The sequence below is a fragment of the Otolemur garnettii genome, unplaced genomic scaffold (genome assembly GCF_000181295.1).
Source record: "Otolemur garnettii isolate 467f Iridium unplaced genomic scaffold, OtoGar3 scaffold00051, whole genome shotgun sequence".
NCBI lineage: Eukaryota > Metazoa > Chordata > Mammalia > Primates > Galagidae > Otolemur > Otolemur garnettii.
Window position 1 is genome coordinate 7,479,040 of NW_003852446.1, and position 26,100 is coordinate 7,505,139.

Sequence of the window (26,100 nt, forward strand, 5' to 3'; positions counted from 1 at the left end):
CCATGGCACTCTACCCAGGGGGATAGCTTGAGGCTCTGTCTCAAAAAAAAAAAAAATTCTATCCTTTAGACATAAGTAGTGATTTAAAAAAAAATATCTAAATGAAAGTTGAATCTAGTGGAGGAGCCTTGCTATTGCAAGTGTGCTCCATGGGTCGGTAATGGCACCAGCATCACCTGGGGTGCTTGTTAGCAATACAGATTCTAGCCAGACAGACCATGGCTCACGCCTGTAATCCTAGCACTCTGGGAGGCTGAGGCAGGAGGATCGCTTGAGCTCAGGAGTTTGAGACCAGCCTGAGTAAGAGCGAGACCCTGTCTCTACTAAAAATGAAAAAAATCAGTTAGGCATTGTGGCGGGTGTCTGTAGTTTCAGCTAGCAGGGAGGCTGAGGCAGGAAGACCACTTGAGCCCAGGAATTTGAGTTTGCTGTGAGCTATGATGATGCCACTGCACTCTAGCCTGGGGGCCAGAGTGAGACATAGTCTCAAAAAAGAAAACCATATACATTCTAAGGCCTCCTCTATACAGTCTGCTAGAGTAGAGTTTGTGGGAAGGCCCAGGAATCTGGATATTAAACAAGTACCTTGGTAGAGTTATGATTAGCATTTTTGGAGAAGGGTGAAAGGGGGAATTACTGTGAGAGAATTTCTTAGTAAATACTCCCTAGCTCTGAAATACTATCAAATGTGACCCAAGTGATTTTCTACTCATATGCCATTGAGTTACTGAGCACATTTTAAATTTTGATGGTAATTGCCATTAAAAGTTGGAATTTGCCATGCTGTATATTCATTCTTCAGCATTCAGTGAGTCATTTCTTCTAGTGTCTGTATTACCTTCTGTTGTAAAATCACAGGTACTTCTAGACATTCTGTTAATTTTATTTTCAAAGAAGCCTACTGTACAACCAGGGGATACACTGGGACTTGGTTTATTATATTAGCAAAATCACCTCTATAGTGATAATTATACTTTGAAATTGAAGGACCTTTTCTTTTCTTTTTTCTTTCTTTTTTTGAAACAGAGTCTTACTCTGTTGCCTTGAGTAGAGTGCATTCAGATTTGACTACAAAATAGTCAAAGTTCATAGTTCACAGCAACCTCAAACTCCTGAGCTCAATCAATCCACCCATCTTGGTCTCCCAGAGTGCTAAAATTATATGCATGAGCCACTGCACAAGGGCAGGTAGGACTTTTCATAACAACAGGAAAGACCATGATTAGAGGGAGATTTTACTCTGGTTCCTGTCAAAATGATAACTTGGAAAGATGTAAACATAGTAAACAGCAGTAGAAACATACAGATAGACAAATTATCTGCAAATGTTATATACATATAAAAGTTCATTTAAAAATAAACATAAAAACCAAATGTCAACAATCAGTGCATCAAAAATGACTTGTATTCTGTGTATTCTTGTGAGATTTCAAGATAACCATATGCTTGTTGAAAAGACTGACAACACTTGATTTGCATACCATTGTGAAGTGTTTACATTGATGATCATGTTTGATCCTCACTAGTGTGGCATTATAATGCTAGTTGAGGAAAGATCCTCTTGAGTCTCCATAGTTACCAGTTAGTTCAGGATATGCCAGTTGCTGTAACAAGCACCTCAAACTCTTATTGGCTAAATTATACTCTGCTCATGGAACAGTCCAACATAGATGTTCCTGTTAGGTAGCTTTCTTTCAAGTAGTGACTCAGGAGCCCAGGCTCCTTCTATCTTGTGCCTCTGCTCTGGGCTGAGTTTTTGGCATCCTTTCCATTCAGCAAGTGGATGGAGAAAGAGGTATGGTAGAAGACTGCATAGATTTTTGTAGGGGTGGGGTAAAAGTGGGGTATGTCACTTCCATTCATATTTCATAAGCCAAAAATCAGTCAGGTGACTCATGTAATTATAGGGGAGGCTGGGAAATATAGTCTAGCTGTGTGTGTGGGAGAAAAAGGAGTTGGAGTTTCCCTAGACAAACCTCTATTGAAGAGCTTATCTCCTTTTCTGAAATGAATACTTTTCTTTCAATGACAGGTATTTCTCTGCCATTCCTCACCCCCTGCCCCATGCCATACATGCCATTGAGCCCCTGATGGCAGGCCACTGGAGGCATGAGCTGGAGATTGCCTGTGGGGAAGAGGAGTTGGTGTTCAAGGTGGAAAGGGGGTGATGAGGCAGTGATGTGCTTGATCCCCCACGTTAAGGGCACCTTTTCGTAACTCCACATTCAGTGATCTCACTTTGGTAACTTGAAATCAATTACAGTGGGAGTTTTACATCATGGAAATCGACAAATGCTGCAAATCATTTTTTTCCCTTGGTAAGGCAGTTGGTAAACATTTACTAGCTTGTCACTGGGTGAGGGGAACTTCAGACTTCTCTCCCTGTCTGAGTCCCTCATCTCTCCTCCCCACTCCTGACTTGAGGCTGCCTGAGATGCTTTGCCATCTACTTTGACTGAGGAGGAAGAGTGGGAGGGGAGTGACTGAGGAAAGATGGCATCAGAGAGAGTTGACTTGGGCTCCTCTTCTTGGCCAGGCCTGGATTCATGGGGATCATCTACCCTGGTATTTGTCTTTGCACAAATACCACTGGAGTTTTGCCAAGCCCCTGTGAGCTTTCCTATCTTTAGTTTTATATAAAGCCAGCACAATGTACTTTAAAGATGATTTTTGTTGCATATTTCCGAAGGCTTACCTTGAAAATGTGCTATTCTGCATGTCTCTCAGGGGGCTGAGCTCTCTTGAGGGTGATCTAGGACATTGCTAATCAAAGCATGGTCTGGTATAGGCAGTATAGGCCTTACTGGGGAGTTTGTCAGAAATGCAGGATCTCAGGCTCTGGCCCAGACCTACTGAATCAGAATCTGAAATTGATTAAGTTTCCCCAGGGGCTCATATACATATTCAAGTTCGGTTGATCTAGGATTTAGAAAGTTCTGTTGAAATGTGAGTGCAGAAAGATGTTCTTAAACACAGTGAGCATCTGAATTCCTTGGAGGGCTTGTTAAAACATAGACAATGTTTTTTTTTGAGACATGGTCTCACTTTGTTGCCTAGTCTAGATTCTTGGGTCCTATCCCCACAGTGTCTGATTCAGTGGGTCTGGGGTAAGACCCAGGAATCTTCTAACAAGTTCTCTGGTGATACTGAAGCTGCTGGCCCAGAGATACATTTAGGCATACCTCTGGGCAGCCTGTAGGATTTGGGAAGATCTCTGGCTTTGAGAACCTTTGAGAAGACCCTCTCTGGTTCACCTCCGGTAGTATGATTGAGGGGGACAAGTGTAAGCTCTCGAATCTGAAGACCCAAATATTAATCCTGAATTTGATACATTCTTGGAAGTCTCTTGACCCCTAACTTTTGTTTGCTTCATCTGAAAATGGGAGACAATAATAATAGTCACCCCACAGCACTGTCATGAGGACCAAAAGAAGGTATTTTATGATCTCTTACATGTAATATAAATATAAACTGCTGCTACAGTTGAGTATCACTCATCCAAAATGTTTGGGATTGTAAGTGTTTCAGATTTGGGGTTTTTTTTTTCAACTTTGGAATATTTGCATTATATTTACTGAATGAGCATCCCAGATCTGAAAATCAAAAATTGTTTGGAGTCAGCTTTGGAAAATAATTTCATGTTGCCCTCTTAGTGGTGGGTTCTCTTTCTGCCTTTCTCTACTTTATTTATTACCATTTGGGGAAATTACCATACTGCCGAAAATGCTTTTTTTCCAAAAATGATATTATGTGTTATTTTCAAGAATGATTGCTGAGTCTGATTTTAGTTTTGTTTTTGTGATGTATCTGAGCATTAGGTGGCCGTGATTCAGTCATTCTGGTCATATCTGTTCCTGGTGTGGTAATATTAGCACTCTAAAGCTGTGCTCTGTAGCATTCTGTCAGGATATTTACAACACACGGAAGAAACTCATCAGTGCCATTGTCTCGCTGCATGAGCCCCCCAGCATTCCATCTTCCAGTTCTCAGAGGTCTTGTTGTTATGCTATCATCTTAGTAATGTCTCAGCTGGGGAGACCTCACTCTTTTCTTGTCCTCAGATGTCTGTGACGTGACTTTGTTGGAGTGCTTCGGCCTCTCTGTGGCTGGCCAGAAAATCTTAGCTGAATTAGAGGCTTTAATTCATCACAGTGTGGCACAGGGAAAAGTAGGCAGGCTGTAGAGATAGACACACTTGAGTTTGGGCCAGCTGCCATCGCTTATTACAGGGGTTCTCTAAATTGGCCACACATTGGACTTAGCTGGGGAGATTTATAAACAATATTTATGGCTGGGCATGGTGGCTTATGCCTATAATCCTAGCACTCTGGGAGGCCAAGATGGGTGGATTGATTGAGCTCGGGGGTTTAAGACCAGCCTGAGCAAGAGCAAAACCTCTTGTCTACTGAAAACAGAAAAATTAGCCTGACATCATGGTGGGTGTCTGTAGTCCCAGCTACTCAGGAGGCTGAGGCAAGAGGACTACTTGAGTCCCGGAGTTTGAGGTTGCTGTGAGCTACGATGATGCCATAGCATTCTACCCAGGGCAACAGAGTAAGATTCTGTCTCAAAAACAAACAAACAAAAATAATATTTATGCTGGGTCCCATGCTAGAGATTATGATTTAATTGATTTGGGGTAGCTTAGCCGCCATCTTGTCTTTTTAAAACTTCCCTAGTGATTTTGCTAATTTGAAACCCACTGAATGTGTGATTGTGAGTTTACTTAATGCTTCTGGGCCACAAGTTTCTTTATATGTAAAATGGGTATAACAACATTTCTCTTATAGCAGTGCTGTGAAGATCATAGATAATGTGATCCTTATATGGAATGATTGCAGGGCAGGTGGAAAGGCCCCTACTTCTAAATCCCCAGTATATTTGGCTGCACCATCTCTTCTGCCATTACCATCAGGCCCCATCCTAATAATTTCCCAATTCATCTGGCTCATGACCACTGCCTTCAAGGAATATCTTTTAACTCTCTGGAAGGACATCTGAGGGCTGTCGACCTCCTCCTAACCTGCACCTATGGATTCAGCACGGCTCACACACTAGGCAATCAATATTTTAAGAACAAAGAACATAAAGGCCTGCTTGGCGCCCGTAGCTCAGGGAGTAGGGCATTGGCCATATACATCAAAGTTGATGGGTTGGAGCCTGGCCTACGTCTGCTAAACAACAGTAACAACTACAACCAAAAAATAGCTGGGCATTGTGGTGGGCGCCTGTAGTCCCAGCTACTTAGGGAAGCAAGAGAATTGCTTAAGCTCAAGAGTTTGAGGTTGCTGTGAGCTGTGACGTCATAGCACTCTACCCTCTACCAAGGGCGACATAGTGAGACTCTGTCTCAAAAAACAAAAAAACAAAAAAACAGGGACAGGACCTGTCCATCGATGTCCTAGATACTAGACTATGGTTGCTGCCTGTACCTCTCCACTGTGAGCCTTTCTGGCCACTTCCTTGAGTGATGACCCTGCTCACTGTCCCCTCGAACACATAAGCTGGTTCCTCCATTATTTACCCTGTCCAGAGTTCACATTTCCGCTTCACGTGCCAAATCCTCCCAACCTTCAGGCATGTCCCTCTCACGAAGCCTACCTTTACCCCTCAGTTTGTGATGTGCTGTCCTTTCAGTGAAGTGTATTGCATACATTTGGGGGGGCAGGGTCTGCCAAATCATTATGCACTTGCCTTATCTCTTCCACTCAACTAAAAGCCTCAGGGGATCAGGGACTATATCTTTCTTACCTTTCTGTTTCCCCAGCACCTAGAACTATTAATACATGCACGGATGCCCAGGATGTGTTGATTTAGTGCATAAAAGATCCTTTCTGTATTTACAGTGTATTCCTTCACTTAAAAGACTTGATTAGTGTTGGTGCCGTGGCTCACACCTGTATCCTTAGCACTTTGGAAGGCTGAGATGGGTGTATCACCTGAGCTCATGAATTCGAGACCAGCCTGAGCAAGAGTGAGACTCTGTCTCTAAAAAATAGCCAAGTGTGGTGGGCACCTGCAGTCCCAGCTATTCAGGAGGCTGAGGCAAAGGGATCGCTAGAGCCTAAGGGTTTGAGGTTGCTGCGAGCTATGATGCCATGGCATTCTACTGAGTGCTACAAAGTGAAACTCTGTTTGAAAAAAAAAAATTTTGATTATATGACCAAGCTAAAATCTGGTCTTATGTCTTATGTCCCCAACTAGCTTTGAGTTCTTTAATTGTAGGTGCTGGGTTCCAATTTCTTTACATTCCTTGTGGCATCTGACATAATAGTTAGCTCACATTAAGTACTCAGTAAGCCGTTTTTATCTTGTTCAGGAGTAGGGATATATATGAATGCAAAAGAGCCAAAGGAATAACCTAAAACTACATGTTTATTATAGTGGCCTCAACAGAGCATGGATGAGAGCTAGACTTTGTTAATTAGAGTAGTGGTCTCTGAGGGGGAGTACACATTTCCCCAACAAGATCCACTGGGTCTAAGAAGAAAACTTTAGAACTTCTATATCTTTGGTTTTCTTTTTCTTTTTTTTGTTTGGGACAGTCTTACTCTGTTGCCCTCGGTAGAGTGCTGTGGCATCATAGCTCACAGCAACCTCAAACTCCTGGGTTTGAGAAATCCTTTTCCCTCAGCCTGCCAAGTAGCTGGGACTATAGGCATGCACCACCAGGCCCTGCTAGTTTTTCTATTTTTAGTAGAGATGGGTTCTCATTCTTGCTTAGGCTGGTCTCGAACTCCTGAGCTCAAGTGATCGACCTGCCTCAGCCTCCTAGAATGCTAGTATTACAGGCATGACCCACCATGCCCAGCCTGGTTTTCTTTTAATTTAAAAATAACTAGGCTTTATTGAGTTCTATGTTGATGGCCATGGGCCCCTCTTTTGATCTATATGGCACATATGAGGGAGATCAGAGTCACTGTCACTGGCTTACTTTCATTTGATGTATTGAAAATAATCTTGAGCTGTTTGCATATACCTATAGATTTATGAATTTTATTATCTAGGTTAATCCTTACAACATGGACACATGGCTTAAAAATTCTTTCAGAGAAACAGAAAGTGAAATTATTGCTAACGATGTAAGCACAAGTGAATGGCTAGAAAATGGCATAAGTAACCCTTCTCCCAGGCTAGTATGTCATCTGTGAGTAAGTTAGCCAGATGATGACAGAAAAACAATTACAGTCTAACCAGATCTGATGAAAACATGTCAATAAGTTTTGAAATAGTCAAGAAGATGATCTAAAATGTGGATTGCACCCATTGTCATTATTGTATTAACCTAATCCATATAGATAATATGTCCTAAGGAGTTAACCTAATTGTGTTTGCAAGAGGGATTAATGACCTCTGAAGATATTTTATTTCATTTTGTAATTCCCATTTTGTAATTCCCTTTTGAAATTTCCATTTCTGTATTTGTGAAAAATCTTTCTAATGATCTGTTAATCTCTACATAAATGGTATATATGCTGAAAAATATTTTACTGAAAGTAGTGCACATCCTTTGTGTCAGAGCACCATGCAAATGAGAATGTGGGTTGTTCTTGATGGGCTGGTTAGCATTGTCAGGCCACACGGCTCTCACATGGTCAGCTGACTGCAGAGCCATCTCAGGAATGTAAATTATTAGTCACCATGGTAATGGCACGGTTGGGAGGGATGGGTCACTAACAATAAATCATCACTATTGAGTTAGAAATTAACTCAGGGCACATGTCCTTCTGAGGTCAGGTTCTTTTGCTTATAGAAAAAGGCAACACTTAAATGCAGCAGATTTTTAAAAATATATATCATAGGCATTACATGAGCATATGGGTTGTTATACATTTGGAAGTAAATGACAATTAAACTTAGGAGTTTACTCTTTGTCAAGCTTTTTGTTATTTATTTTAACCTCACAGGACTCCCGTAAGGGAGAGATCATCCTCATTGTATGACAAGGAAAGATAAAATCACAGAACTTAAGTGCTTTGCCCAAGCTCACATATTTAGTAAATGGGGAACGAGGGTACAAATTTAGATAATTGGTATCAGCCAACATTTTGCTGTTAGTGTCCAAAGGCAAAGAATACATATGCATTGTCTCAAGTCACCTAATGCGGTAAGTCTTCACTTAATGTCATGGGAAGTTTCTTAGAAACTGTGACTTTAAGAGAAATGACATAGGAAAATACAAATCTTACCATAGGATAATGGATATAAACAAGAGTTCACTTCCTCTAGCATGTTTCTCATCACAGAAACATCATCAAACTTTTTTGGTTTTTTTTTGGAGACAGAGTCTTACTCTGTCGCCTTGGGTAGAGTGCCATGGCTTCATAATTCACAGTATCCTCAAACTCTTGGGTTCAAGTAATCTTCTTGTCTCAGCCTCCCGAGTAGCTGGGACTACAGGTACCCACCACAATGCCTGACTAATTTTTCTATTTTTAGTAGACACAGGGTCTTGCTCTTGCTTAGGCAGGTTTTGAACTCCTGAGCTCAAGCAATCTACCTTCCTGGGCCTCCCAGAGCGCACCCAGCCCAAACTTCTAAATAGAAATCAAAACATTCCCCTCCAACACTTCTAATACTAAACACTAAAATGCATATGAGCTATACATTTCAGAAAGATGAATAAAAACAAGATATTTACCTGCTAATCCCAGCTCAGCATCTTGGGTGGCCGTAGCCCATCTTAGCAGCTCAGGGCACTTGACAAGAGCCAGTTTTGGCCAGGACACCATCCTCTCTCAGGGCACACTTGTACGCATACACCTACTCACACTGGGACAGCTTAGACTCTTCATGTGCACAACTCTGGGATGTGGGAGGAAACTGGACCACCTGGAGAAAACCTTGGAGATACGGAAAGAACATGACAACTACACACAAACAGTGGCCACAGCCGGAATCAATTTTTCTACATATCAACGAAAGGATATTGAATGAAAGACCTGTCATCCCGAGGTATTTACAGTTTACAAGACCTGAAAGGCTGTGCACCAGCAGACTCCATGCATCGAGAGGAAAAGCAGAATATTCAGTGTGAGGCCTGGGGTTGGAATGCTTTTTTCATTTATCTGTGTTAGGTGGCGAAAGAGAAGCCAATTTCGGCTGTGCTTATTGATGTTGTATCATCTTACGTCGCTTCTCAAATGAAAGTTTTGCATTTTTATACAAGTACAAGGTCCCTCCGTGGAGCTTTGCCAACCGTTTTTGTTAAGGTGTTCTGCGGAGCATCTGACATTGACCTAAAATATCATAAATGTGTGTCTCTCCCTGTTAACAGGACCATTGCCAACTATTTGGTGTGGAGAATGGTTTATTCCAGAATTCCAAACCTCAGCAGGCGCTTTCAGTATAGGTGGCTGGAATTCTCACGGGTAAGCTTAAGAAGGTTGCAATGTTACATCACTGGATAACTTTATGTGCTGGAATAGTCCATTAACTGATCCAATAAAAATCATCTCGAGGGATTGGATGGGTGTGTGGGGGGTGTTCAGGTCCAGCCCTACTTTATTTTTTGCTCTGTTTCTTTTGATTTAGGTATAACTTACAAACAATAAAGTACACTCAAATACTACTTTGGGGCTATATAAAGATACTTTGGACAATATTTTTCCATCAACTTACGGTTAAGTGAATGGCAACTCTTACAAGCAATGATTTCATTTAACAAACATTTTAGTTATTAGAAGGACTAGTAAGTGCAGGAATTGTGAATGGGTTATTACTCTTAAAGATGAATGCAATCATTTGGATACACTTTGAACCTTTAATGTCACTAGAATATAATGTCACTTTATAGAGAACAACATAAACCCACCATATATACTGTATTTAGGTCATACCAAAGTGTTAAGATACAAAACAAGTTGATTTTATGGGTGCATGTGTATTTTTAACTCCTGTGGATCACATAAAACATTATATCCAGCTGCTTGCCACCCCCACTGTGCAGAGAATGGGAGAGAGGTGTAAGGAGTACTGTGTGAAAATTTGAGGTTAGGTATGAGGAGATGTTTCTTGAACATAAAAGTGCTAAATATAATTTTGAATCGCCAAAGAAGGTTGTAGAATCTCTTTCTTTAGAGCTTTTAAAAATAGATTTATCCCTTACCTCTCAGAGGGGTTATATTACCAGAAAGTAGAGGCAGTACTTAAGCCTTAATCCCATTCATCCTACTCCAACAACGTGGGTCTAACCTTATGCAAGGGGCACTTGTGGCTGCCATTCTCAGTGTCTCCCTTCCTTATTGCCTGTATGCGCCCCCAACTTCCAAGGGCAGCTTAAATTGTATTTATTTCTCTGCTTTCATTCCTAAGAGTAAACCTTTGAGGCTTCCAGGTCCTGCTTGGGAACCTCCTTGCTTGTTTGTAAATGTTTTCTTATAATAGTGGAATTGGGACAGAAGGGGAAAGCGTCCCCAGCTTCCCCCCAAACTACGGCCTTTACATCTGTATTTTAGTGGTTTACTGGTAGGTTCTTTGCTATGACGCAATGTCAATATTCTCCCTGGGTTGTCCCTGGTGGGCCACGTTCTCTTGGTCTGCTTTGTTGAATGTACTGCCCGGATCAAGGAAGGCTTTATTAGGAACTTTGGTCAAATTTATTAGTAGAACTTTAGTTCTCAGTAGATAATAAATACTATCTGGATACTTGATCAGCATCTTCTTGTGTCTCTGCAGACCACAGAAAAGCTCTCACACTGTCCAGATCCTTAGTTTACTGGGGAAAATTGGAAGAAGAGAAAAAATACATTATTTTTCACTGTTAAAACATTTTCGTTTAGTTTTAAAAATAACTTGTGACAGGGGGCGCCTGCGGCTCAAAGGAGTAAGGTGCCGGCCCCATATGGCAGAGGTGGCAGGTTCAAACCCGGCCCGGTCAAAAACTGCAAAAAACCCCAAACAAACCAAAACCCCCCCAAAAAACCAAACTTGTGACAGGTAGGATTTTTTTTTTTTCATCTGATTTCGCCTTTGCCCCTACTACCTGACACATGTATATGGGTGTGCAGTGTTTTATAGACTGTTTTCTTCAGGTTGTTTGAATTATTTTCAGCTACAGGTTTTATTCCAGTGAAGTTCAATCTGGATCCATTATCTCTCACAGGTAATCCAGGGGACCACAACGTTGCTGCCCCAATGGGACAAGTGTGTAAACTTCATTGAAAGTGCCCTCCCTTATGTTGTTGGAAAAATGTTTGTGGATGTGCACTTCCAGGAAGATAAGAAGGAGATGGTAAGTGGTGCTTCCCAGCTGCTAAAATACAATAGTCATCCAGACAGATCTGACGAGGGTAAATTCAGCAGGCCAATGTCAGCCTTCTAGCTAGTGGGAGTCTGCTGGTGTTTGCGTTATATTCTTTCAATTTGTCAGCAAAATAGGAAGCATTCTTTGGCACAAAGGATGAAGACACTTACACAGGTTATGTGTGTAGGGGACTGAGGAGCTCTGGTTGAGTCCTCCTGAGCAAACCTTGGATCCATCTCTATTATCATAAAGCAGGAAGAAGTGGTTGAAAATTACTAATCAAATGATCAGCAGTAAAAGGAGGGATGTGGAAAACAGCAGATGATATGTCTCCAACTTGTTCTTTCAAAACCACAGACCTTAAGCAAGTCCTTGTCTCTGTCATCAATTGACCTTTGGAATCTAGAGAATCTTTACTATATAACCTTTTGGCCTGGATTGTCATACAGCATGAGCTCATTCGCTCCTGGGGACCAGTTTTCTGGCTTCCTGAATGTACACAGCTCACCTACTGTTCTGGTGACTCTCCAGGTCCCTTTAGGCAGAAAACAAGTTTATGCTAAAGGTCAGGGTATGCAGAGAACAAACTTAAGAATATTTTAGTATGGGGGATCAGGGCACAATTTTCCCTACAAGGAAGAAAGGTCATCAAATGAGAGTAAAAATGAATGAGCAGATATTGAAGGTCGGAGGGGACAGAAGGTGTGAAGGTTGTCCACAGGAGTGGGAGAGTGAATAAACTGAGGAAAAGTAGTATGGATGCTTGAAGGCAGGTCCAGGTCTAGGTGAGGTTCTGGGTCATGAATTTAAAGAGAGACTCATCACCATGGCAACATAGTCGCCATCCGTTTCAACTGTATTAAAAGAGGGTGTATTTTTTTTCTTCCAGTTTTATTGAGATACATTTAACAAATTATATATATTCGAGATATACAAAATGGTGATTTGATATGTTTGATATACAAGGTGAAATCATTACCCCAATCAAATAAACACATCCATCACCACATTTATTTACCATTTTGTATATGTGTGTGGTGAGCACACTTGAGTTCTACTCTCTTGGCAAATTCAAGTGCACAATACATTATTAATAACTATGGTCACCATGCTGTATATTTGATCCCCATATCTTATTCATCTGGTTACTGAATGTTTCTACCCTTTGACCAACATCTTTTCATTCCTTTACTACCAGCCCCTGGCAACTACTGTTCTGATCTCTGCTTCAATAAGTTCAACATTTTTTAGATTCCACATATAAGTGACATCAGGCAGTATTTGTCTTTCTGTGTCTGGCTTATTTCACTTAACCTAATGTTCTCTCTCTGCATATTGGCTCACAGTGACAGGTGGCTGGACTCTCTTTGTCTGGTAACAGTTTTCAAAGGAAAACTAAATAGTTGGGTGTGGGGCAGCCTGGAGGCCCTCACACAGGGTGTTTCACAGCCCTTTTGAACCAATCTGAATCACAGAAATTCTCAGTGATTGAAAACTGGAGCAGTGACTTGTACTCATGCAATAGGTTTTGGTAAAGGAAAGATTGCTGTCTAAGTCAACTGGCCTGGATTGCTCCCATGAATAATCACCAGGGCTTGTTTTTGTTTTTCTTTTTCCCCCAGTAACTGTTTACAAACTAAACAGTTGCTGCTCAATAGATGGTCCCTGGACCAGAGCAGCATTGTTCGTTCGTTGGGAGCTTCTCCTGAGTCTGTTAGGAGAACTCCAGGGTCCTACCCCCAAATCAAATCAAGTTCAAAAGATCCTAGCTAAAATGCAATGAGATTCTGCATTTTAACAAGAAGATTCTTTTTTGATTTCAGGTACAAATTAAAATTTGAGAAGTGCCCGAAGTTCTGGCCATATTCATTTGCTTAACAAACTTTTTTTGGTAAATAAACAATGGCAGCCTTTCTTGGAGTTAGATTCTTTGGAATTTGCCCCTTTGGGGAATCTTTCTGTTTTTCTTTTTCTTTGGACCATAGCTAATAATACAGAATGTTTTTCAAATAAATCAACGGTTCCAGGTGGTTCTTGGATGGGATCCCTGTAACAAGGCTATAAAAAACCAGATACTTCTCTTGTAAGTTTCCAACTTAAGTATTCCCTCAGGCAAATAATTTCGGCAAGAGGGAGGCAAATAACTTTATGTCAAAGAAATGAGTGTCTGTGTAACTACCACACAACCCCCATATACAGCAAAATAGGGGAGAAACTGCCAAGATCAACTTTATTTTAGAATGTCGCACCCTGACACATGAAAAAGGGACTTTCACACCCAAACTGAGAAAAACAAATTTAATCCACATACTTTTCATATTAGTCAAAATTCTTCTACTGCCAAAAAAAGAAAATCCGGCTATCATTTTTGAAACATTCCCTTATCTTTTAATTGTTTTTCTATCATTCCCAGAGGTTATAATATTACCACTATGATTATCTGATAAATTCTCCACCCATCTATGCTAACCAAGAAAATGCACAATGAGAATCTTGTTTTGGAATAAGACATCAATGCCTCAGTGGAATTGTTACCAAGAGAACTTTCAGATTCAAATATAAATCTTCAACTTGACAGAAACTTTTCCAAAATATCAAAAAAAACCCCAGTAAAAACACATTAATATAGAAAAGTGTACTTCTAGATTTATGGTATTACAAAGCAAACCCCAGCACAGGATAATCATGTACTCATACATAATGCCAACCATTTGGTATTATCATGTAATACTACCTGATACCAACCATTTGAACAATCAGGACTCATAGACTATAATGTCTTTTCATTTAAAGGCAGTGTTTACTAACCACCTGCACTCAATGATATCTGATTGACTACGTGGATCATTATCAGCTAATCATGCCTGGATATTTTGGTTCATGACATTTGTAATACATAATTCATCAAAAAGAAAATGCACTCCAACCCTGGCTAAATCCAAATTTCTCATACAAAATATATCCTCTCAACAGCAAAAAAAAAGAAAAAAACAAAAACAAAAAACCCGATTTAAAAATGGGCAAAACCCCTGAATAGACATTTTTCCAAAGAAGACACACAAATAGGCTGCAGGTGTATGAAAAGATGCTAAGTATAACTAATCATCAGGGAAATGCAAATCAAAACCACCATGATAGACCATTTGGCACCTGTTTGGATGGCTATTCTCAAAAAATCAAAAGATAACAATGTTGGTGAGGGTGTGAAAAAAGAATGTTTTTATACCTTGTTGGTAGGAATGTAACCTGCTACGGCCATTATGAAAAACAGTATGAGGCCAGGGCACTGTGGCTCATGCCTGTAATCCCAGCACTCCAGGAGACAGAGGTGGGTAAATTGCTTGAGCTCAGGAGTTCAGAGACCAGCCTGAGCAAGAGCAAGACCTCGTTTCTAAATAAAACAGCCGGGCATTGTGGTAGGTACCTGATGTCCCAGCTACTCGGGAGGCTAAGGTAAGAGGATCACTTGAGCTCAAGAGTTTCAGGTTGCTATGAGCTATGACAGCACATGCCCTACCCAGGGCAACTGAATGAGACTCTCAAAAAAAAAAAAAAAAAAAAAAAAAAGAAAAAAACCAGTAAAAATGGTTTATAGGTATGATTTATAGGTATGGTTTACCTATATGTTTATAAGTAAAATTATCTAGATACCATTTTTCAAAGGAAAAACAAATAGTTTGGGAAGGAAGACCCTAGAGGTCCGCACACAGGATGTTTCATAGTCCCTTTAAACCAATCTGAATCACAGAAATTTTCAAAGATCTGAAAATTGAAGTAGTGACTTGTACTAATACAACAGGTTTTAATAAAGAAAATATTGCTATTCAACGCAACTGGACTCAGCCCACTCCTATGAATAAACACCAGGGCTTTTTTTTTTTTGTAGTAAAAGATTTTATTTTATTATTTTTTTTTTTTTTGAGATAGTGTCAAGCTGTCGCCCTGGGTAGAGTTCTATGGCATCACAGCTCACAGCAACCTCCAACTCTTGGGCTTAAGCGATTCTCTTGCCTCAGCCTCCCAAGTAGCTGGGACTACAGGTACCTGCCACCCGGCTATTTTTTGGTTGTAGTTGTCATCGTTGTTTGGCAGGTCCAGGCTGAGTTCAAACCAGCCAGCTCCGGTGTATGTGGCTGGTGCCCTAGCCTCTTGAGCTATAGGCGCTGAGCCAATAAAAAATTTTAAATACAATTACCACACAATACAGCCATCCCACCATTGGGTATATATTCCAAGGAAATAAAGTCAGTATCTTGAAGAAATATTGGTACCCCTATGTTCATTGCAGCAATATTAATAGCCAAGGTATGGACTCAACTGAAATGTCCATTGATAGATGAACAAACAAAGTGTGATGTGTGTATATATACACGTGTACACACACACAATAGAATATCATGCAGCCATAGAAAGGAAAGAAATCCTGCCTTTTGCAACAACATATTACATTTTTTTCTGCAGTTTTGGCTGGGGCTGGGCTTGAACCTGCCACCCCCCCCATATATGGGGCTGGTACCCTATTCCTCAAGGCACAGGTGCCACCCAACATGTTACATTTCTAATTCAAAGTTAATTTCCTAAAGCAATTCTCCTAAACGGCTCAAGATAGGCATCTTTAGGGTGGGAGTTAAATTTACAAAACAATAAGAATGGGAAAAAAATCCCCAAGAGCTGGAGGTTGCTGTGAACTGTGATACCACAGCACTCTACCAAGGGTGACAAAGTGAGACTCTGTCTCTTAAAAAAAAAAAGAATGGAAAAAATGAGGTGAGGATCACGTAGGACCTAAACTGACCAGACTAGCCGTGACCAGACAAGCTGTGTCACCTGGGCCACAGCCTAACTCCATCTTATTTTCACTACATGCGCTCTTAGTACCTGGGTTTTTTGAAGGGGCACCTGCCTGCTTCTGCTCAGCATCTGTTTTCAGAGCCTCTGGATGGCAACTGCCTCTGGATTCAGCTATATCTTATCTCCAACTCACTATTTTCAGGAACTATATGCAGGATTATAGTCTTAGGGGTGTGAGATAGATTTCTGGTTTTTACTTTTTATTTCCCCCCCCCACTTCCCCTTTCCTTTCCTCCCTTCCTCCCTCCCTCCCTCCTTCCTCTCCTTTCCTTCCCTCCTTTAGTCTACAGAACCAAAAATCATAACCTTGTCTGTCAGAAGACTTCTTTAAATTTTTATCTTATTTAGGTAGGGATCGTGTATAATTTGAAAATACAGCAGATTCGTTAAGCATCTAACAGGTTACTTTCACAGAAAGTTGTGTGAATGTGGGACTTTCCCTGAGAACTGACCGTGTATCATCATCATAAATAGAGACGATGCTCACATCCCACTGTGACAAGCACTAATCTCTATACTCATGACTTAAACCAAGAGAGAGAGGATTAAGTGTGCGCAGAGAGGACAGCTAAAGTTACTGCTTGGTATTTGTCTCTTCCATTTCATTTGTATTATTAAGGATAATTTATATCTGTAATGTATAAATAAATGCCCCAGATAAACACCCACCTCCATGGAGGGCAGGTGAAGATCCCAGCAAGGCCAGGAAGGGAAGGATTGTCACCATGGGCCTAATGTGATTATAATGATTGAGAGATGACTTTTTTTTTTTTTTTAGTTTTTGGCCGAGGCAGGGCTTGAACCCGCCACCTCTGGCATATGGGACCAGTGCCCTACCCTTTTGAGCCACAGGTGCTGCCCCTGAGAGATGACGTTTTAATTTTATTTATATAGTTATTTATTTGCTTTTTGAGACAGAGTCTCACTCTGTTGCCCTGAGGTTGAGTGCTGTGGTGTCACAACTCACAGCACCCTCAAACTCTTGGGCTCAAGTGATTCTCTTATCTCAGCCTTCTGAGTAGCCAGGACTACAGGCACCTGCCATGACACCTGGCTAGTTTTTCTATATTTGGTAGAGATAGGATCTCACTGTTGCTCAGGCTGGTCTTGAATTCTTGAGCTCAGGCTATCGATCTAGAATGCTAGGATTACAGGTGTGAGCCACTGTGCTTGGTAGGTATAACATTTTAAAATCTAGAAATGATAACAATAGTAGAGGCTAAGTTTGAGCCTTAACTAGGTGTCCAGCACCCTTCCCAAGTGCTTTCAATGTGAGTGAACTCCTTTAATCCTCACAATGACTGAATCTGTTCCTGCTATTAGTGTCCCCATTTTCCAGATGAACAAACTGAAGCCCAGAGAGTTTAAGCAAATCCCCTGAGGTCAGATAGCTTAGAAATGGTAGAATCCAAACTCAGACAATCTAGTTGCAAGCCAGGGTTCCATTCCTTTGCTTCCTTCTTTCTGAAAATCACTTAAATCTTCCCTAATATTATGACTAGAGTAAGGAGACAAGAGCTGTCTTAGTGCCTTGTCCTCTAATTGATTCATCTTTATTAGGAAATTATTTATTCTCATATTAGATCTTTAAAAAAGGTACACATTCCCTATTAGCATTTTAGAAGTAGGAAACAGTTGGAATAGGTTTTGCTTCTAGCATTTCAGTATTTTAAAGATGAATATAGTGAAAACTTAATTCAAATCCAACCAGCTGACATTGCAATTTTGTACTCATATAATTCTCAGGTGAAGGAGGGATACGCTTAAGAAGCAAGCAATCAGAAATTTAATCTAAGAACCATTTTCCAGGTATATCTTCGGCTCAGCCTACACACCGAGCTCAATTTCCAGTATTTTATACATATGTCATACTAAGGAGTGATCCTTGATGTTTGGGATGGTGACCCAAAGGCTCTATAAAATTTCTCTTCAAGAACTTTTTTTTAATGTTTACCATTCTCCAGTTACTAAGGCAAAAATGTGAATATATACATCAAAGAACACTTTTTCTGTTATGTTAATGAAAGAAATGGTCTTTTTTGCTTTAACTATAGTTTCTAGAACATTCAGTAAAGTTAGAGTTCCCATTCGAGCATCTTGGCTGAGGTGAGTTCTTCCGTACACACTGTCTCTTGCTTTATTTCATTGTATACAGTAAGTCTTCCAACTGGTTTTATTCATAGATCTCAACTCTGCCAATAAGCAGTGTTTGCTGTACCCTCAAATTTTCTGTGTTTTTCTTATGGGGTAAATGCTGTTAACGAAAACAATTATTTTGACATTTGTTAATATAGTAAGGCAGACCTTGTTCAGGACTATCGTAATAGGCGTCAAGTCGATTGCAATAGGGGAGAAAATCTGGGCTCAACTCCAAACACAGCAAAGACAGCTGGAGATGTCTAGCCTATGAGCAGAACAAGGGGATCATGGCTAAAAAAGTACTCAGAGGAGACATCACCGAGTAGGGAAATTCTTACTAAATCAACATAACAGGGCCCTTGTTGAAGGCAGGACAGGGTGGTCAGACATCCAGGTGGGTTCTCTCTGACATGACTTAGCAGGATTTTTTTCGAACTGGACTAGGCAGGCTTGGCAAGAACAGGATGGGGGCAGGGGGCAGAGAGCAGGGGAAGGTCAAGGCCCAGTTGAGAAGAAGGCTGAGAGCGGTGGTTCTCAACCTTCCTAATGCCACGGCCCTTTAATGCGGTTCCTGTGGGTTGCAACCCACAGGTTGAGAACCACTGGCTTAGAGGAACCTGACTCAACTTTGGTCAGCCTTCGCATCAAAGCTAAAGTTACCGGCCTCATTATATATTAAAACATTCTATATGCAGGGCAGTAGAAGGAGTAGGGCTCAAAGGAGTAGGGTGCTGGCCCCATATACTGGAGGTGGTGGGTTCAAACCCGGTCCTGGCCAAAAACGGCAAACAAAAACAAAACAACAAAACAAAATCAAACAAACAAAAGAAAACATTCTATATGGAAAAGGTTAGTCTCGTTAAAGCAGAACAAATCTTATATTAGACTTCATATTTAGATTTCATTAAATGAAGAACTAACACTTTATTTGCCATATGAAAGAATTCACAAATTTCTCCTGCACTTTAGCACATTATTCTTTTTTCATTTTCCTTTAAAGACATTGTTTGTGTCCCCAAGTAATGCCACAGATGACCTACAGCATCTTCCCTTTTTCTGAGCTGCTCTCTGCAAGAGCAATTCCAGTAGTAATTCTTTATCCTAAGAACAGCATTTTCCTCCCACCCCATACTGCTGCAGCTGGTGTCAAAGACTTAAATACCCACGTGGGTCCAATTGCAGTGGTGGAGTTCGAACTTGCCACCTCTGTACACTAGGAGTTCACCTCATTAGTGAGCCAAGATAATTGAATTGATGTACTGTCATTTATATTCTTTAAGTTCTCCAATTCCCCCTCTCATTGTTCCTCTCAGTGGTTGAGTCAATGAGATGTAACTACAACGTCGATGGCAGAAGTCACATGAAAGTCAGTGTCATGTATTATAGCATTGCCCTTAGACTGAGGGGCTTTTCCTTCCTTGTGAATGCAGCCACTCAAGAGGGTTGCTTTCAGTAAGGCCATTGTACAGATAAAGATAAACGTCCTCTCAATGCACGTTGTGCACAGAAGGGATGTTCTCTCTGGCTACCAAGTGTGCCTGTTTCTGTTCGTCTAGTAAACGTTGTTGGCTGTTCTTATCAAGATCACTTTCCAGAGAGCCTTGGTTTGAGAACTTTCTGAACAAAGGCAGACCACAATGATTTGGGTTTTTAAGGATTTGATAATATAGTTACAAAACATTGACCTTATGTAGAAATCACATCCAATTTTCTGCAATGTTGCATTGGCATTTCATAGCCCAGCTCTGCTCTTACCAATTAAGGCAAATTAGTTAACCTCTTTGAGCCTGTTTTCCTGCCTCTAAATGGTGCCCAAGTTTCAGTTGCTACAGTAATGCTGGGTAACAATCAATCACAAAGCCTTGCTGGCATTTGATAATATGCAGTTATTCCTGATGCATCTGGAGTCAGTGGTGGGCCTGTAGGCAGCTCGGCTGATTTTGGCTGTGTTGGCTTGAACGTCTGGGGCTTGGCCCATCTAGGTTGGCTTTGGCAGAATGATTGGGATGACTCGGCTCTGCTCCACGTGTCTGACTTCCTTCAGCCGGCTGGCTTGGGCACGTTCTCATGGTGATGGCAGAAGCACGAGTGAGCAAGAAACACATGAGACCTCCCGAAGCCCAGGCTCAGAATTTGCATAATGTCATGTCTGCACTCTGTTGGTCAAAGCAAGTCCTAAAGCTGGATTTAGAGAAGGGAAATAGACTCTGCGCTCTCAATGAGAGAACCTGCCAAGCCATATAGCAAAGGGAGCAGATACAGGAAGGGCTGTGGAATTAGTGTATTGCAGATAGGGATAAAAATAGTATCTACTTCTTTAGTTTGTGATAGGGTTTAAGCGAGATAATCCATAGAGAAGGTTTTGCATAATACCTGGTGTGCAGTCAATGCCCAGTGAATGTCAGGTACTGTGTGCCACGTCTAACATTAAAGATAAAGATAAAACTCACTACATCAAAGTCCTGGCATAGGTTCTGGCAACTCTTACATGGCAATTGCCTCTGTCTAATTTATCTTAGAACGAGTAAGAGTGAGGGTAGTGTCCGGGGGGGTTTTGCCCAGTGTAGTAACTTTCAGTTGGGATAAAGATGCTTTTAATGCTAGTGCTGTGGCCACATTGCAGAACCTGCCCTAGCATTTAACGTGAAGTCTGGTTCATAGGCCAGTCTCGTGAAATTACTCAAGGAGCTAAATATACTTTCTCTAACAGGTCCAGGTTTTGTAACTCCCTACAGGCTAAATCTTGTTGCAACAAATATTATCGGACCCAATCTTGACAGCTCATTTACACAACCTTTGGTCAAATGATATCCAGCAAAACAAGTAATTTAGACAGCTCATTGGGAATTCTGTTAAAAGAATTTGGCCTTTGCAAAACCAGCCACTGCTCTCCAGAGATGGAGACGACAAAGAGAGATGGGCCAAATGTGTCATTGTCATGGCAGCACACTCCAGGATAGGGCCAAGACTAAGTGTCCACACTTCTTTTATCTTTATGTCAGCCACAGTCTTGCCAAGCAGATCTGATTAGACCTGTGAAATGCGAAGACCCTGTACTGAAAATTCATTTACTGAACAAAAGCATTTATGCTTTCTGATAAACCGGAAGGTTGAAAGTGACTAGATAGAGTTAATTGCAGACGGGAGCTTATTCATAGTGAACCATTATGAGATTGGTTGCCTTATAAATATTCTGGTTTCTGATCCATTCCCTCTCAGAGGGGGAAAGTGGGCAACAGGGAAAGATGAATTATAAAATTATTAATAGAACGCAGCTTTATATGTTCATATCCAGTAACTCTGATTTGACTCATGATCCCCTCCAGAGTCTTGTGGATATATGCCTTTTGATAAAGGGACATGCTAAACTCCTCCTGTACCACCAGACTAGCGTGACTTGGGCCCAGATAATTTAATATTCTTTTTTTCCTTTGGCCAACGTATTTAATAGCTATGCAAGTTTGCTAATCCTGACAAACTGGTATGATTTATTAGTTCACTTGGCTGCCAGAAACCTCAGCATTTTCTAACTATACTTAATTTTCCTGGCTTAACTACTTCTTCCACCCCCATAGAGGTCACTTTTTTTACTTCTTATTTCAATGCCATTATTATATTTTTATCAGGAGCCAATCCAAACTCATTTCTATAAATGGTTATAGTATAAATAACAAACCAATGAATCTTTAATATTTATTAGTACATTGACTCATTTAATGTCTATATTTCTAATAAAGTGACAGTTTCCAGAAAGACGTTTTAGGAGCCCCTCTGAGATTGCAGCCTATTTCTTCAGGGTTAACCACATACATTATTAATAATAATTTCCATTTCTCACATTCACTAATCAAGTGATTACAACTCAAGGAAACTTATCCTGCTCTGGACTAATGGGAAGACTGGAAACATTTTAAACTCATATTTTATTAAGATATTATGACTTTGAGGTATATTAAAGAGAAAATCCTATTCAACATTATGTCTTCTAGTTAAGAATTTTATTAATACTGCATTAATTGAAGGTTGATGCTCACGATCAACCTTGATGATTTTTTTTACTTTATTTTCTTTTTCAGAACTCTTATTAGCTTATTATAATTTCTACCAGATGTGCAATGTATGTATTTTAAACTGTTTTTAGCCATTTTTTCCATGCATATAAACATAACAGTCTCAGAATGGACTAGGCTAACTTCCTGAGTCTTTGATATCTATTCAAGTTTCTATTTGGTTGTAGACTACAACCATTTCAGAGCCGTTTGCTGTGAATCTTGCCCTCTAATATAAAGATGGATTTGTTACTCTCTGATAAATTTCATAGATGAACGTAGGCTTTGAATTACTAAATCTGAATAGGTCCCCCTTTTCAAAAATGACTTCACCGCAAACAGTTACCACATGCTTTTTTTTCCTTTTTAAACTTCCATATTATTAAATCTCCTGGTCATATTTGAACAACCATAAATTATCTTTGAGTGAATTTGATAATATTTTCTCTTTGTACTGCTGGAATAATTGTTAGGCTTTGACATATATGAAAGCTATTTGATTCAATTTCAATTCATTGGTAGGTACCCACTAAAGATTTTAAGAAGCATAAATTGATCAACATGTGTTTACTAAGCATTTGCTACTTGTCAGTGTAAGGGATCAGCGTGAGATTTGAGATCATATCGCGTGAGGTATGAAACTGTAAAACTGAAAGTATAAGATATGAAATCATACATAAAACTAACACAAGTTTAAATTTGCTGAACACTTTTGGGTTTGCTTACATGTTTATGATCTCATTTGATCTAAGTCAGTTCCTGTTCTCCAAGTTTATGGATATTGTTGGAGAGATCAGGTAAATATAAATGGAGAGACAATTAAACACACACCTGTTTTTCTGATTCTGAGTCTCACGGGAACTCAGAGAAGGTACTGAAATTGGGGGTTTAAATGGTTGAGATCAGTGAGTGTGAAGTAGGATTGGATTTGGTCTTGTAAGACTTCTTTATTGCCAGAAACAAAGCTTTAGAAGGAAATTACAAGTGACAACGGGGCAAACTGAGTTTTTCTCAGTGTTGTTCTATGCCTCTTCAAAGGAATTCGAATCATCATGGACCATTTATACAAAATACAAAATTTCTAGGTCCATGTGTTGGGAGAAAAGGTAAGAAGACCAGGAAAGGGGCGAAGAGGAGACGATTTTTAATCTGCTGAGATCGAAGTATCCATGTACAAAATCTTGGGGTATAAAGAATGACAAAGGAAGGACCCACTTTTAAATAACACTGGTTGAGGAAAAGAATGACTGACCACAGCATGACTAGATGAATCGTATTTTTACAGTGTGGATCTGTAAAATCTGAAATAAATAGATGCTTAAGAAACTGTTGCTTTGGCTGGAGGCCCCTTGCCCTGAATGTGGCAGATTTTACCTTGATAACATTTGAGTTAATTTTTATATGTTACATTTTGATCTTTGACTCTACATAAGGATCTTCCATGGATAACGGAACCTTAGGTCATCTACTTTAAGTGATCTCTATTCATGTTATGCTGGCTGATTGGGTCGTTAGGTCAAGGTTTGCCAAAAAAAAAAAAAAACTATTTCTTTTTTTTTTCTTATTTTAAAATTATAGCAGGCTTTTGCTGCCTCAGGGAACATGACTTGACTGAATGCAATGTTATTATGTGATGCTGTAGAGTAGTCTAAAGATAAAAATCAGAAGTGTTCAGTGATTTATCTTCCTAGTTCCAGCATGCTAAAATCATTATTTCCCTTATTTGCATTGACATGTCAACCAATGCCATTAATCACCTTCAAAGAGTTCCCTTGTTCTTGAATTCTGCTGGGGTAGTTCAGCACCATTTCACAGAAAATGTTATATAATAAATCTGTAAAGTCTGCCAAAAAAATTGAGAACCTGAGATGGGAACTAGGGAGGGGAGTGTTGGCGCCTTAGAGGACAAGGGCAAAGGCCAACTGAGGCTCATGGGAAAACAAAAAGCAAAGTGATTTACTTGTGTTTTGACACATAGGAGAGGGCTGCAAGGAAAGTGAGTTATCAAAGGGTGTTTGGGGGGAAGACAGAGTGGGTGAGGTAGTGATGGGGCAGGGGAAGGAAAGCCAGAGGAAGAAGGAGGCTGTATATGAGTGAACTATTTGTCATTCTTCATCCCAGCAAGGGGCTGACATTTCTTTTTGCCTCTTTATTTCCATTTAGAATGCTAATCAGCAGGTGTTAGACAAAGAACTTTGAAAACCTATCAAAAATGCTTACAACTCCAGTGAATTTGACAGCCATTTTCATGCCTAGGAATGGCCAGGGAGGGTCCTATGAAACCAAGCTGTTTAGAGAGAAGTATCTGGCAACACTCAGCCTCTTTTTAATAATAAGTAGGTCTTTATAAGACTACCGCAAGGAGAACAGAGACAAAATGACCTTAAGATTCACCTTAGGATGGGACCACACCTTCGGTGCATCTTACAAGGGTACAATAAAAAAAAAAAAAGATTCACCATAGGACTCCCCAAATTCCAAAATCTGCCAGAGATCTCTTTAGCTTGGAGAATACTTATTTTGTCCTATTTGATGAATGAGTTGATTTTAAACCATAATAAAAGCAAGTTCGTTTTCATATACCTTATCCTACATAAATCTTTTCCTCGGATATGGCCATCTTTTTAGGTGACCTCCTGTTTAGGCTCTTTCTGTTATTGCTACTCGTTGACCGGAGTAATTAGAAGAAACATTTTGTTGCCTTCTTTGTCCTTCCCCATAACTACAGGAGTCCCCCCTTATCCAAGGGGATATGTTCTAAGTAGATCCTTGAAACCGTGGATAGTATTGAGCCCTGTGTATGCTATGTCTTCTCCTATAACCATACTGATAATAAAATTTATAAATTAGTCACAGTAAGAGATTAGCAACAATAGCTAATAATAAAATAGAACAATTATAGCAATGTGGTGTAATAAAAATTATGTGAAAGTGATCTCTCTCTGTCTCTCAGTATCTTACTGTACTCTACTCCTCCTTCTTGTGATCTGTTGATCTGATAACTGAGTTGGCTATAAGTGACTAACAGCTGAGTATATATAGCATGGATGGGCTGGACGAAGGGACAATTTATGTCCTGGGCTGGATGGAGTAGGACAGCATGAAATTTCATCACACTATTCAGAACAATGCACAGTTTAACACTTATGAATTGTTTATTTCTGGAATTTTCCATTTAATATTTCTGAACCATGATTAAGCATGGTAACTGAAACTATGGAAAGTGAAACCATGAATGGGGGGGGGGACTGCAGTATCCCCTTCCCCAGAAGTATGCTCCTGCTGCCAGACTGTTCATAGCCATGTTCCATTCAGCAGAAGGTTTCAATCCTATTTCATGGAGAAAAGACAGGCCATTTTCTGGGACTCTCTCAACCTTCCACCATCTCATCTTTGAATTCTTCTGTATGTCTGTTCATCATTTTATCTTTCTTTCCTCTCGTAATTGTGTCTCATGTCTAGGGTGAATCCTTCCATATAGTCTCTGGATTCCATCTCCCCCTTTTCCTTCTGAGACTGAAAGCACAGATAGTGAGAATAAGATGGAGTCTGTCAGGCTAGGGGAGACATGGCACAGCTGGTCTGGTCGGTGTAGGTCCTGCCTGACTTTTACCTCCTATCTCCCATTCTTACTGTTTTGTAAATTTAGGTCACACCCTAAAGATGCCTATCTTGAGTAGTTTAGGTGGATTAATTTAGGAGATTAACTTTTTGAATTGAAATGCTATAATGGGTCACTGAGTTATGCTAATTATTATTTAGAATAGGGGCTGGTGTGGTCTTTGCTTTGAACTTTTATGTATAAAACCGTAATTT

The 26,100-nt window shown here is 40.2% G+C and overlaps 1 protein-coding gene across 2 annotated transcripts in view; it reads left to right on the forward strand.

Annotated features, from left to right (window-relative positions):
* Positions 1-26,100, forward strand: part of PHEX (phosphate regulating endopeptidase homolog X-linked) — a 206,293-nt gene that overhangs the window by 74,566 nt on the left and 105,627 nt on the right. For both annotated transcript variants that reach the window (XM_003791908.2, XM_012806412.1), the window contains exons 10-11: positions 9,278-9,371; positions 11,105-11,233. In XM_003791908.2, coding sequence (XP_003791956.1) covers positions 9,278-9,371; positions 11,105-11,233 — 223 coding nt within the window. The remainder of the gene's footprint in view (positions 1-9,277; positions 9,372-11,104; positions 11,234-26,100) is intronic.